The sequence below is a fragment of the Thamnophis elegans genome, chromosome 3 (assembly GCF_009769535.1).
Source record: "Thamnophis elegans isolate rThaEle1 chromosome 3, rThaEle1.pri, whole genome shotgun sequence".
In the NCBI taxonomy this organism is placed as follows: Eukaryota; Metazoa; Chordata; class Lepidosauria; order Squamata; family Colubridae; genus Thamnophis; species Thamnophis elegans.
Window position 1 is genome coordinate 83696191 of NC_045543.1, and position 12629 is coordinate 83708819.

The following is a 12629-nucleotide window of genomic DNA, read 5'->3' on the forward strand; positions in this document are numbered from 1 at the left end:
CATCTATTCTATTCTTTTTGAGAAGTTGAATTGAATTTTTTTCTCTTATTCTTCTCTTGTCTATTGGAACCTGCATCTATGTCATTCTGAGCCTAGTTTTCCTTTAAATTCTAATATTTTTAGTAATCTGTTGTTTTGCAGCCTATGTTATGAGCCCATTTTCCTACCAGAGACTGTGATAATGAGTGTCTCTTTCCAGCTTCAGGTTGCCAGGGACCTATCAGTGATTACACAGTGGATACAGTGAGAATTTTCCCCTCAGTGGTCTGTTGCAAGAGCTTTCCCTTTGCATGTACATTGATTAAAACCTTTCTTTATTTCTCCTTCTCCAACCTCTATTTATATGCAACTGTGGTTATAATGATTTGGAAAGACATTTAGTTGGCAAACTGGTAGCATGTAATCATCATGTCATTCTCACAAGTCCCAGGAATACTTTAATACAATCATGAATTGGTGCCACACTGAATGGACATTTTGAGAGAAGAGTTCACTGGAATAGTTGATATTTTTTAGAATCTGATTTTCTCTCCATTGTGTCCTCTCACAGCAACACCTTAGAATTCTTTTTAAAAAGCATCAGAAAAGTAAAGTAAAAATATGGATTGAAGAGTTTGAAGGACTAATTATTTTTTTACTTTATATTTCTGTTTCTTTATGATTAGTAGCTCAGAGGACAGGCATTCTTCATATTATTCATTTGGCAATTTGAATTTCAGTAGGCTCAAGGTTGAAGGCCTTCCATCTTTCCATGGTCAAAAAAATGAGGACCCATATTCTCTTTAAGCAGTACACTCTCAGGCTCATAGATAGGACAATACTCAAGTGTGTTTTGATCAGTATATCATGAATAGAGCTTGATTTCAATGATTTATGAGAGGTTGGGAGGTAGTAATCCTGGTGATGTGAAGTACTATCAATCAGCCACTCTAAGATTAAGGAGCTCATTTTACATTTGTTGGTAGTCCTCATATTAAATATTATACAGGCAGATAACAGAAGGTTTATTGTTCTGATTCCAGCTAAATTCTCACCTTCTTATGATGTGGGATTAATGGAACACACACACACAGAGAGAGACAGAGAGAGAGACAGAGAGACAGAGAGAGACAGAGACAGAGACAGAGAGATGCACGCACTATATAAATTCAAGGATATAGACACACAAATATTCTCTATCTGGGTGAAGGAAAAAGAGAATGTAGCATAGTTCAAGACCAGCAAGGAAAAAGAAAATCCTAGATGTCACCCCTCTTAATTCTTGGGGTAGTTGTGGGGGCTGTAATTTTATTATTACTGTATATTGTGAAATGTATTTTCCAGTCTCATGGATTTCGAGGAGCTGCCCTCACAATTATAAACATTGTTTTTGGCACCAAGATTTGAAAGCTCAATGAACAGTTATTCTGCAGATGTAATTTTAATTACATAGAGATGCTCCTTGCCTTCTGTGAAGCAGCATCCCAGAGCCTTACAGGAATCTGAAGACTGCTGAGTATGAGCAGGTTAAATTACAGTTATTAAGAGGAAAGTTATTTAAAGATCAAAGTTTACTTATCCCTGAGGAGCTATAATATGAGATTCCACTGAAATGATTTTTTTCCAAGCTTCCTCTTGCTCATTACAGTTTGCCCAGGTTTTCCAGAACATTATTTTGTCATTGCCTTCTCTACGGAAACAACATGCTTCACTGTGGATTTTTTCCCTTTTTTTAAAAAGGTATCCTTCCTACCCACATTGTCAAGGCTGGTTCCTAGTTCTATAAGGAATCTCACTCATTTAGGTAGGTGGTGGGTGGAGTTGAACAATCCAGTTTTGTTGAACTTTTAGATAACAGATGTACTGTTTCCTCATAGATAAAATTAAAGGTTACACCTGAACTTGAGTCAGAGGTGTGTTGCTCCTGGTTCGGCCCAAATCAGACGAACTGGTAGTATTGATGGCAGGAGGCTCGGCCCACCTGCCCGGACGCTTATGCACATGCATATGCGCAGAAGTATCATGCAAGTGCGCAAGAGCAAACTGGTAGTAAAAAAATTTGGAAACCCTCCACTGACTTGAGTCATATATTCTCTCTGTTTTATGCTCTCCTTCCTTCCTTCCTTCCTTCCTTCCTTCCTTCCTTCCTTCCTTCCTTTCTTCCCTCCCTCCTTCCTCAATTATAGCAATTACATAACCTTGTAGTCAAAGAACTGACAGGTTTTTCAAGAAGAAGCTAGAAAGACATTTGCTGGTAATTCTATAATTTTGAATTTTCTGAATTAAGCAGCATATCGGATTTAGGTTCAAAATTTTGTCTTGCTCTATGAATCTCTGGTTCATATCAACAGTTTTGAATTCCCTCTCTCTTTCTTTAGCACATATATACCACACATAAATAGGAGGGAGGGAGGGAAGAAGAAAAGAAGAAAGGAAAGCTTCCATTAATCCAGGGACATCTCTTTAAAAAATCTCTTGACTTTGCTGCCATCACCTATCTGGAACATCTTTTTATTTCCCATTTCTTTGTATAAATTTGAGGTAACATAGCTAGATAGAAAGGAAGGAAAATGTAGATGAACAGCCAATTTATTAATGATTAATAACTCTGATTAAATAACCTATATAGTCAACAGATTTCCTTAACATTATAATATATATAAAGGCCGTCAATACTTTTCCTTTCCTGGCATTAAATATATACTCACAAAGCTTGATCATATTTTACAAAGATGTAAAATAGCACTTAGATATATATATACCGCTTCATGGTCCTTTACAGCCCTCTCTAAGCGGTTTACAGAGTCAGCCTATTGCCCCCAACAATCTAGCTCCTCATTTTACCCACCTCGGAAGGATGGAAGGCTGAATCAACCTTGAACCTGGTGAGATTTGACCTGCCAAACTGCTGGCAGCCTGTGATCAGCAGAAGTAGTCTGCAGTACTGCACTTTAACCACCGCGCCACTGCGGCTCTTATTGAGGCAGGATTTAGTTACTGATGAAAGCTATTGTGAAACAGAAGAAGGATTCACTTACAGGTTCTAAAAACAGGTTGTAAAAACAGATTCTAAAAACGTCTTTCAAAGAGAACAGGAGAAACTGTGGAGGAAGCCAAGAAAAAGAGCAAGAGACAACAGTGGGAAAGAGACTTAAATATCTGTGGGAACTGGATTTTAGTTTCTTAAAGAAATGTTTTCAAAGATGAAACAGATTTATAAAAATAATATTGCACTGACTGCACACACATTATGTTTAACTGTTGGATTAAATCTATATTTACTTTTCACTTTTTACTTTTTTTGTCAATTTTGCTCTATTGGTCAAACATAATAGCTTCAGATCCTATATTGAGCAGGAGGGTGTACTTCCAAGGTCTGTTCTAATTCTGTGATTTTATAACTTTAGAGCTCCATTTGTAAGGAAACTGCTTCATACAGAAAAAGAGAGGTAAATGAAAGTATAGGGAGTACTTTTAAGTAACCCGACCTTTAAAACATCAGAATATAAGCTATCAGTGAATTAAAATAAGCCTTGGATACTTCATGCTTGCATTCAACACCAAAAGTACCAAGTAGAAGTTCCACAATTCAAGGAGTAGCGTTATACTGGGATACGATGTTTTGCCATGCCTGCACCTGGAGTTTGATGTAATTTAAGTCTGTCTCAAAAAGATAAAAAAAGAAAAAGAAGGGAGAGGGAGAGGGATTCTGCTACCATGGTATAGGAACAGGAGACAAGTTAGCTGCTGTGTTTGAACTCTGCTGGGGGCTTTTTGTATTGTAATTTATTGGTGTACAAGCATGGTTGCTAGGATGCTACATACTACATTCAGTGCTAAATAGTGTTTATTAGTAGAATGCATGTGCAAGCTTTTATCCTCTGGAAAATAAATCTGTCAGGATTAGAGTGCCATGCCTGTAAAGGCAATCACTCTCCTTGTGGCCATCTCCCCAACTATTGTATCTTTTGGAAATTCACCAGCAGTGTGCTCCAAAGGTTGATGTGGTGGGTTTTGTGCATTTAGAGACTTGGTTTCCATGGCTGCGAGTTACACATGCTTGAACGCAACAATTTAGAGAAGGGGATGGGCAAAGAGGGAGTAAGAGAAGGCAGTCATTAAAATGTGTCAATTAGTATGCAGCAGCGCTCTCTCCTCACTGTCTTTCTTATGCACTCCACAAAAGCAGGCAGTGTTTATTGTCACCATGGCCCTAAAGTGAGCATGAATGAAATAGTAAGCAGGGGGAAGAGGTTTATATTATAAACAGGTAGCCCCTCTTTTTTTTGCAATATACCAACAGGCTGAAAAATGAGGAGTGTAGGAGTCTCACCGATTAGCATGAGAATCGTGAAAGGAAGGGACAGTGCAATGATTGCAGTGGTATGATCCAGTCTACACTTGCCATCCCTGACAAGAGCTTCCACCATTGGCTTTTGTTTGTCTGTGTATGTGTGGGAAGGTGTGTGTGTGTGTGTGTGTGTGTGTGTGTGTGTGTGTGTTCCTATCTATGAAGATTCCCACTCATCCTGGTCATGGTTGCCCCAGAAATGTATTTTTCCAGAAGGCAACTGAACTTTCTTGGATTTTTCTTTGAAAATAATTTGCTTCTCATCCAAGAAGCTTCTTCAGTTCAGTCCAATTACCTTTTGGAAAAAAGTACCTTGGGACAGCTCAGTCCCTGTTGTTCCTTTCCAGTTTTTTTGCCAACTGAGTGAGGCAGGTGACTGTTATGCCAGCATCTTCCCTATGTTTCTTTCTACCTTTAATTCTGCTGCGAGCTCTTGATGAGATGAGCCTAACAGAATCCATATAGTTAGCTTCAATCTTTGTGAAATGTCACAACATCCAGACTTGAGATCAAAGCCAGCTAGAGATGAAAGCATAAGAATTGCACAAGAGTTATAATTTGTAATTAGGTTTTAGACTAGGGGAGCTCTTAATTTTTGTTTTGCCATAAAGATAGAAGGTTCATCTCCAGCAAGTCATTTCACAGGAATGAAATGTGCAGAAATAAAACAAAATCTGATATTAAGGTGTCTAAGTTGGTTAATTAATCATTATGAAGTACAGTGGTTAGAGTGCAGTACTGCTGGCTACTTCTGCTGACTGCCGGCTGCCTGCAATTTGGCAGTTCAAATCTCACCAGGCTCAAGGTTGACTCCTCAGCCTCCCATCCTTCCGAGGTGGGTAAAATGAAGGCCCAAATTGTTGGGGGCAATATGCTGACCCTGTAAACCACTTAGAGAGGGCTGCAATGCACTGTAAAGTGCTATATAGGTCTAATTGCTATTGCTATTAAATATTTTAAATATAATATTTTTTTCTCGCCATCCCTCCCCTTATTAGGTGTATATAATCTTAACAGTCACATAATGTTTTTACATTTATTTGAGCTACATTATCTAATATAACAGGCTAATAAGAGGGAATATTGCTTCACTGACTTATAGGCTTTTACATTTCTTACAGCAGGGGAAAAACATAAATCCTAGAGAAATCTCAATAAAAGAAAAAATATGTTTTACAGTGGCCATTTTCATTAATTTTTTAAAGACTGTGCCATAAAACCCATTGAATGGGTTTGCAGCTATAGATGCAACTTGATGAACAGATTTAAAAGCCACTGAATATTTAATGAGCCCCAATCCTCTAACAACTAATAATGTTCTAATGACACTTGCCCTATGCTCCTTGTGTGCAACCACATATTTCTGTGAGTTTAATGTTTAATTTTAAAAAAATTCTATTAAAGTGAATGCAACCACCAAGTAAATGAAAAAGCTGTTTGCCATCCCAGCTCTTCTTAGAGCAAAGGTCAGAAGTGAAATCTGTGTTTATGTCTGCTATGCATGCTGACAATACATTATTAATGCTCTCCTTTTCATATGTAGCCATATATCATATTGATTCGGTTAAGGGATTTTTTTACACATCCTGGCTCTGACAGCCCATGATAAGCAGCTTGTAATGTGCTCTAGAAGCCAAAACAAATCTCTAGAGAAACAGAGAACACCAGGAGTACTTCACACACAGAGCCCAGATGTGTAAAGTAAAGGCTAAGCCCTTACAAAGCTATTACAAATACAGTAGCAGCAAATGATGGAAGCCCATTTATAAGATGTTGGATGCTGAGCACTGTGACTCAGTAACTTAGCTTTAGTTATGGTATATGCATGCATGTATGTGATGCTGCTTGGTTCAATAAATCCAGAAGTGTAGGGTCACCAACAAGTAGCTTTCTAGCTTCTTGAGAAGCTTATCAATCCTTTGACTATTATTTGATTGTTTATTTGTTTATGGTGCCTTTGAGTCTAAGTTGACTCCTGGCGATTACCTGGGTACCACCTTGGTTGGCAAGGTTGTTTGGAAGTGGAAGTGTTTGGAATTGGTTTGCCATTGCCTGCTTTTTATAGCTGAGAGGGAGTGACTGGCCCAAGGTCACCCACCTGGCTGTATACCCAAGGCAGGAGTAGAACTCACAGTCTCCTGGTTTCTAGTTTGATGCCTTCATAGCTACACCAAACTGTCTCGCTTACACTATAGGATTATGTAATTGTTATAATCCAGCACAACTAAATGTGAGAAAGCAAGCCATAAATAAAATGTGTGTTTGCCTAAAATATCCACTTATTCATTAATAAAACAGTTTGTGAGTCCAGTTTGGCATTTCAGAAACTACCCAGTTCCATCCAGGCCATTGCAGAAACAGCCAAATCAAATTCAAATATATATATAGATTCAGACTGAGATTTGGGGAAAAAAAACCTCTCTTTCCCTCCCCCCTCTCTCTCTTTCCTTCCCTCCCTTTCTCTCTCCCCCCCCACCCCCCCACTAGTATGTACTGCTGTAGCTGTTTCAGAATCAGTTTTTGCAGTTTTGAAAGTTAGGAGTTTTATTGTACTCCAGAATTGTGATAAGACATTTACGTATTCGTGCCTAGAAAAAAGAAAATCTGTTCCTAATTACCCAGCTTCCTGCCAAAATCTGACATTTATCCAAATACAATGCCCACCTTTAGCTGTTTATTGTATTCCATGTATTCTGGTCACGAAGAAGGGATTATCTGAAAAATATCAATTTTCACTGTACCTCATATTCCCCGGCGAACATAAAACAAGAAAGGCAGCTGACCTTTCTTTTTTGGGGCGGGGTGTGTGTGTCAGTAATCAATAGTAACTTGTGACTGAGAAAGTACTTTTTGAGTCTTTTAAATTTCCCCCACAGTATTTATCACATGGAGATCAGTTGTGGTACAGCAGCAGAATTCTCTAAATATAGTAATATTGTGCACCCAACTGGAAGAAAGTGCTTGATAACTCTAGTTGAACTTGTAATCATTGCACATAATAAGCCAAATGCAAATAATATAATATCATGCCACTTTGGGTATTTAGTTACTCCCTCAGACTCTTAAGCTTCTTTCTTTTTCACCAGGTTGGTGGCCATACTATGTTACCTATTCGTTGGATGCCACCTGAAAGCATCATGTATAGAAAATTCACCACGGAAAGTGATGTCTGGAGCCTTGGCGTTGTTCTCTGGGAAATCTTTACCTATGGCAAACAGCCGTGGTATCAGCTCTCAAACAATGAGGTATGTGGATATTGTCCTATGTTACCATTCTGTACTACTAAGCTTCTTAGTATAGTCAACTGTTCTGACCCCCCTCATTCCACACCAAAGCACACAAAGTTCTCCAACATTCGATTCTGTGTTGACTTCTGCAAAGAGGGTCGTGTGCACAATTAACCTTTTATAGTCTGGAGAGGAGCCTAATGACCACCAGCTGAGTACAATTACCTCCTGTAATTTTGTAATTGTTCCTGACACTTATTAGCTCTTCGATGGCGTGCATCCAGGAACAACTCACTATTGGCTTCTGGCTCACTCTCCCTTGTCTCCTCCCCACTGGTCCAAGGCTCAGGTGCCTCCTGGTGGCCAACCAGCCTCTCTGTGCCGTGCTCAGAGTCGGAACCCTGTCCAGGGTCCTCCACATCCTCCAGAGTTGACTCATAGGGCCCCTCACTGTCGGAGTCTGGTGGCAGCTCCAACGGCTCCTGCTGGGCCACAACAGTGAACCTTCTTTTTTAAGGTTCCATCAATGCCAGTCCAAGGCCTGTACAATCACAATGCAATTCAGAGGTTTGAAGAGATTTAATCTGATTTTGCAAATTGAGAAAAAACCACCTTGATTCAAGCTCCTTTGAAACTTTCTTTGAAACACCATTTATTCATAGGAGAATGAGGAAGTATCAAAATGCTGGCAGCTGCTTCATCTTTGTCAGAATGGAATGAAAATATGATGATAGCAAGCTCTTTAGAGGACATAAAGCTGATCTAGTTTCCACTGGATATCTTCAAGAGCTTGACTGCAAAAAAATTTGGAAACATTTTTCCTGCATTAATTTTAAGTCAGAGATTGCAGGGAGGAGGAAAGAATTGACAGCAACCTCCAAGTTATTCAGCCAAGAGTAGGTTGCGCTGTGGCAGTGCTCCCAGCATGCTGTCAGGAAATTGTGCAGTAGGTGTCCAAATGAAGTCAGAGACGCTGACATGAATTTGTAGTTTTATATAAATAAATATGTTTAACATATATATTTACTGCAAACAAGATAGTCAGGCAAACAGGAGCATCATGAGGTAAATCACAGAGCACACAGAAGAAAAAGGTGGGAAAAAGGGAAATCCTCATCGCCATCAATCCAAGCAACCAATCACAGTGTCGATTACATCATGCAGGAGCCAGCAACTATAACTATGTGTTTTGAATCATTGTTTAACCTCATTGTTCCAGCTACGTACTAAATTTAAATATCTTAACACATCCTAACCCCAAAAGCAAAATAGTCAAAAGTGTTTAAGCAATAAACACTTTTATTTTAAACTTCCCAGAGTTCCTAGGAGTTGGGTTACATGTAAGTTTAATAAACAACTATTTAGGGAGTATATTTAGAAAGGGAGGAGAGAAATATTGAAAGATCTTCCTTGTGTACCGGTATAGCTAACTTTTCCCAATGTATCAATGAAATAGAATGACTTTGTTTGTTTGTTTGTTTGTTTGTTTGTTTGTTTGTTTATTTATTTATTTATTTATTTATTTATTTATTTATTTATTTATTTATTTATTTATTTATTTATTTATTTATTTATTTGCCTTGCCTTGCCTTGCCTTGCCTTGCCTTGCCTTGCCTTGCCTTGCCTTGCCTTGCCTTGCCTCGCCTCACCTTGCCTTGCCGCCGTTATTTAGTATTTATGGTGCAAATGAAAAATCCTATTTTTAAAATAAATAATTAGGAATAAGAATACAAATTTTTAGACAAACATGTTGCGAGATTATCTTTGCATGTATTGGCCAATGATTTATCACCAACAAAAGAAACAAATCAACAGACTCTCTTCTTGTCCTTTCTTCAGGTAATTGAGTGTATTACTCAGGGCCGCGTCCTACAGCGACCTCGTACCTGCCCAAAGGAAGTATATGACCTGATGCTTGGGTGCTGGCAGCGGGAGCCTCATATGAGACTCAATATCAAAGAAATCTACTCTCTCCTTCAGAACTTGGCCAAGGCCTCACCAGTCTACCTGGATATTCTAGGGTAGAAATTCCTAGCACTTCCTTGTATGAAGTGTGTGAATGAATGTTTCCGTTGCAACTAAACTCCATTACAATGTGTTATTAACTCTGGCAGTATTAAATGCAAAGATACGGAGAAGCTTTCAAAGGGCAAGCTGTGTGCATCTCTTCTTCTGTAAACACAGTATTGACATTGTGACTTTACTGACATAGATCTCTTCTCCCCTTCTGTTCTCTTTCCCCTCAATTTCTATTCAACCAGGCTTCTGCATTATTATAACTCTGCATAGACAAAGGCCTTAAGAACCTGATCTGTTTTATCAGCAGATACTCGGTTTTGCTCATCACAGCTTAAATGCCTTGTTGTCCTTTTGCCTTTGATCTGGATAAAAAAGGGAAAAAAGACTCAAACCTTGTGACTTCTGCTATATGGATATCTGGAACATCTATGGAATTGCCTCTACTTTATTTGCTTTGGCATCTGTGTGGAAAATGGAAGTGTCAAGTGCAGTAGACTGGCATTCTCTATGGGAATAAATTATTTTATTTCTAGTTGAGGTCAAGCTGAAGGAGAAAAGATCAGTCGGCATCTTATGTAAACTTCTCTTTTTAAAATGTTCAGATCAGATGGCATCCAACATAACATGTTACAGAATAATGTAATTATTTCACGAAAGAGTAGGAACCTGGTGCTTTGCCTTGGGAGACGTACAGGAAAGGCATTGTTACAAACTTTTTTATATTGAAAGGGGCTTCTGTGTCAACTAGACTGAAAAGTAAAGGTCTTGTTCACATTTTCCAGAATTGTATCACTTTATGCACAATTAGGATTCCCCTACTTCACCTTGCCATAGTTTCTCCCAATGTCACTACTACAAGAATTCCCTAGTTAGTTTTTGATAATGCAAGTGAATGGTTGGGTATATTAAAGGGCAGAATAGTTTCTAGGGCTCTTTTGAAAACAGGGCTGTAATACAGTGGCATTAGTCAAATATATTATGCCTCAAATCTGATGTCTCTGGTTGGGTTGGAATGGAATTGAAACCCCATACATCTGGGTGGTATTAGCTTAGGATGCCCAAGACGTGGGAAAAGCTAGACATGGATAATATAGAGGTTACAACATGATGTTTTATCAGTGCTTACTAATCCTTGTCCTTCTATTCATCTCCTGTTTATCCATGTCAGGCACAAGCAACCAGAGCTACACATAAATAGCTGAAGTAAAGAACTTTATTGATTTCTACCTATATTACAAGATTTTCCCCAAACAACCTTCCCCTAGGAATGACCAGAGCTTCATGAAACTTGGGTGGAGGTCAAGCTTATGTCTTATGGGGCTGTACAAGGACTCTAAGCTAGGCCCTTGCTTGACAATCTTTTCCCCAAATTCGGCATACATTTTATTAGTTAATACTCCACTATTCATTCTGAAAAAGTCCCACATCTCATTGCACACTCAAGTAGGCATAATAAATTCCTATATTTAGTTGTAACAAAATGGCTGCTGTGAAACATATGTATTGTTACAGTGCAATAGGGTCATGCAACAATATTGAATATTTATTACTGATGTGAAATAGGACATATTTAAGAAAGTGGAGAAAAGTCAGCAAAAAGGATGAGAATTAGTTACTGATTGAAGAGATAATCAGATATTGAATTTTGAGATGGCCATCCTTTCATTTAGGAGTGACAAATATTATATTACATGGCTAACAAAAATATATTACATGTAGACATAGAAGGTTTAGGATATACATGTCAAGTTATTTTTGTTATAAGATATGATGAGATAAATTCAAAACTGCTGCAAAAATGTGGAGGGGATATTTTAAATCATTAAAGGAGGTCATGAATATAGAGCTCCTAAATGTTTTGTAATTGTAATTTTATTTTAAAGAGTTGACACTTATTTTTCTAATTGTTTCCAGAATCATTTTAAATGTGTTTCACTTACATTTCTTTTTTTAAAGCACCCTTTTGCAATCTAGAAAGATGCTGATCTTGTTTCAAAATCTGAACTAAAATTAGAAATGTGAATAGTGGTGAAGTTGGATTCTATTATGTCATTTTTAGAAGTTGCTAAGTTATACATATAACAGTGTATGTCTAAAGCCATATATACGTATATATAAATATTTATTAATATATATATACATACACACACACATATATTAGTTCTTATATAAGTTTCACCAGGGTTTTTTTAAATGTCAGGATGATTAATATGAAATAGACTTTGAGGATTATTTAAGTGATCGCTGAAAAGTAATACATAAAGACAAAAGAAAAAGAAAAATATTGAATGTTCATTTTTGCATACTGACTTTAAAACCAATTTTGTTTATACAAGTGTCATTCTAGTTCAATCTTCTCAAGTTTGCTGCCCTCAGTTATGCTAGAACTGCAATTCCCATTAGAACCTAACTAAGAATTCTGTAGTTTGCAGTCCTGAAAAACATTAAGGGTGGCAGATTGGGACAAACTGCTTTAGTCTGAAGAAAAAGATATATAGAAAACAAAATTGATGTGTCAGAGATTGCCAAAAAGCACATCTATCCATGGAATATGCACTTTCATAATTTTTGAAAAAGTGCAATTCTGATGGAATTTCCTACTTTTGATGACAAATGGGGCAAAATTGGAATTAAAAGGGGTGCTACTCACAACACCTCTGATAGTAGTGGTTTTTCAGCCCTGTTATATTCCAGATCTTTCTGTAGTCCATAATGTTTAGTCACAAGTAGAAATGCTCAGCAATCCCTTTGCCAATCAATGTTCATTAAGATCTCCCACTTTGCATGTCCCATCAGTTTCTCTCTTCTGGTGGTGAATGAGAAGCCTTAATGATTGTTTCTCTTGGAAATTTATTTTTTAATAAGGAAATACTATTTCATTATTCAGAATAAACTTAACCAATAAACGCCACCAAGCAAATTGTGAAGGCTTTCCTCATCAGGGGCAATAGAAGCTGGCATAAGGTCCTTAAGAAAGGCCATTCAAGGGATAATTAAGAAGATATTTATCATTAATCATTCAGCATTGATCACAGGGAACCAATAAAACAGGT

The 12629-nt window shown here is 37.7% G+C and overlaps 1 protein-coding gene across 1 annotated transcript in view; it reads left to right on the top strand.

Annotated features, from left to right (window-relative positions):
• Positions 1-9582, top strand: part of NTRK2 (neurotrophic receptor tyrosine kinase 2) — a 207050-nt gene extending 197468 nt beyond the window's left edge. The window contains exons 17-18 of the mRNA XM_032214692.1: positions 7417-7575; positions 9397-9582. Of these exons, the coding sequence (XP_032070583.1) occupies positions 7417-7575; positions 9397-9582 (345 nt within the window). The remainder of the gene's footprint in view (positions 1-7416; positions 7576-9396) is intronic.
• Positions 9583-12629: the final 3047 nt, after the last annotated feature.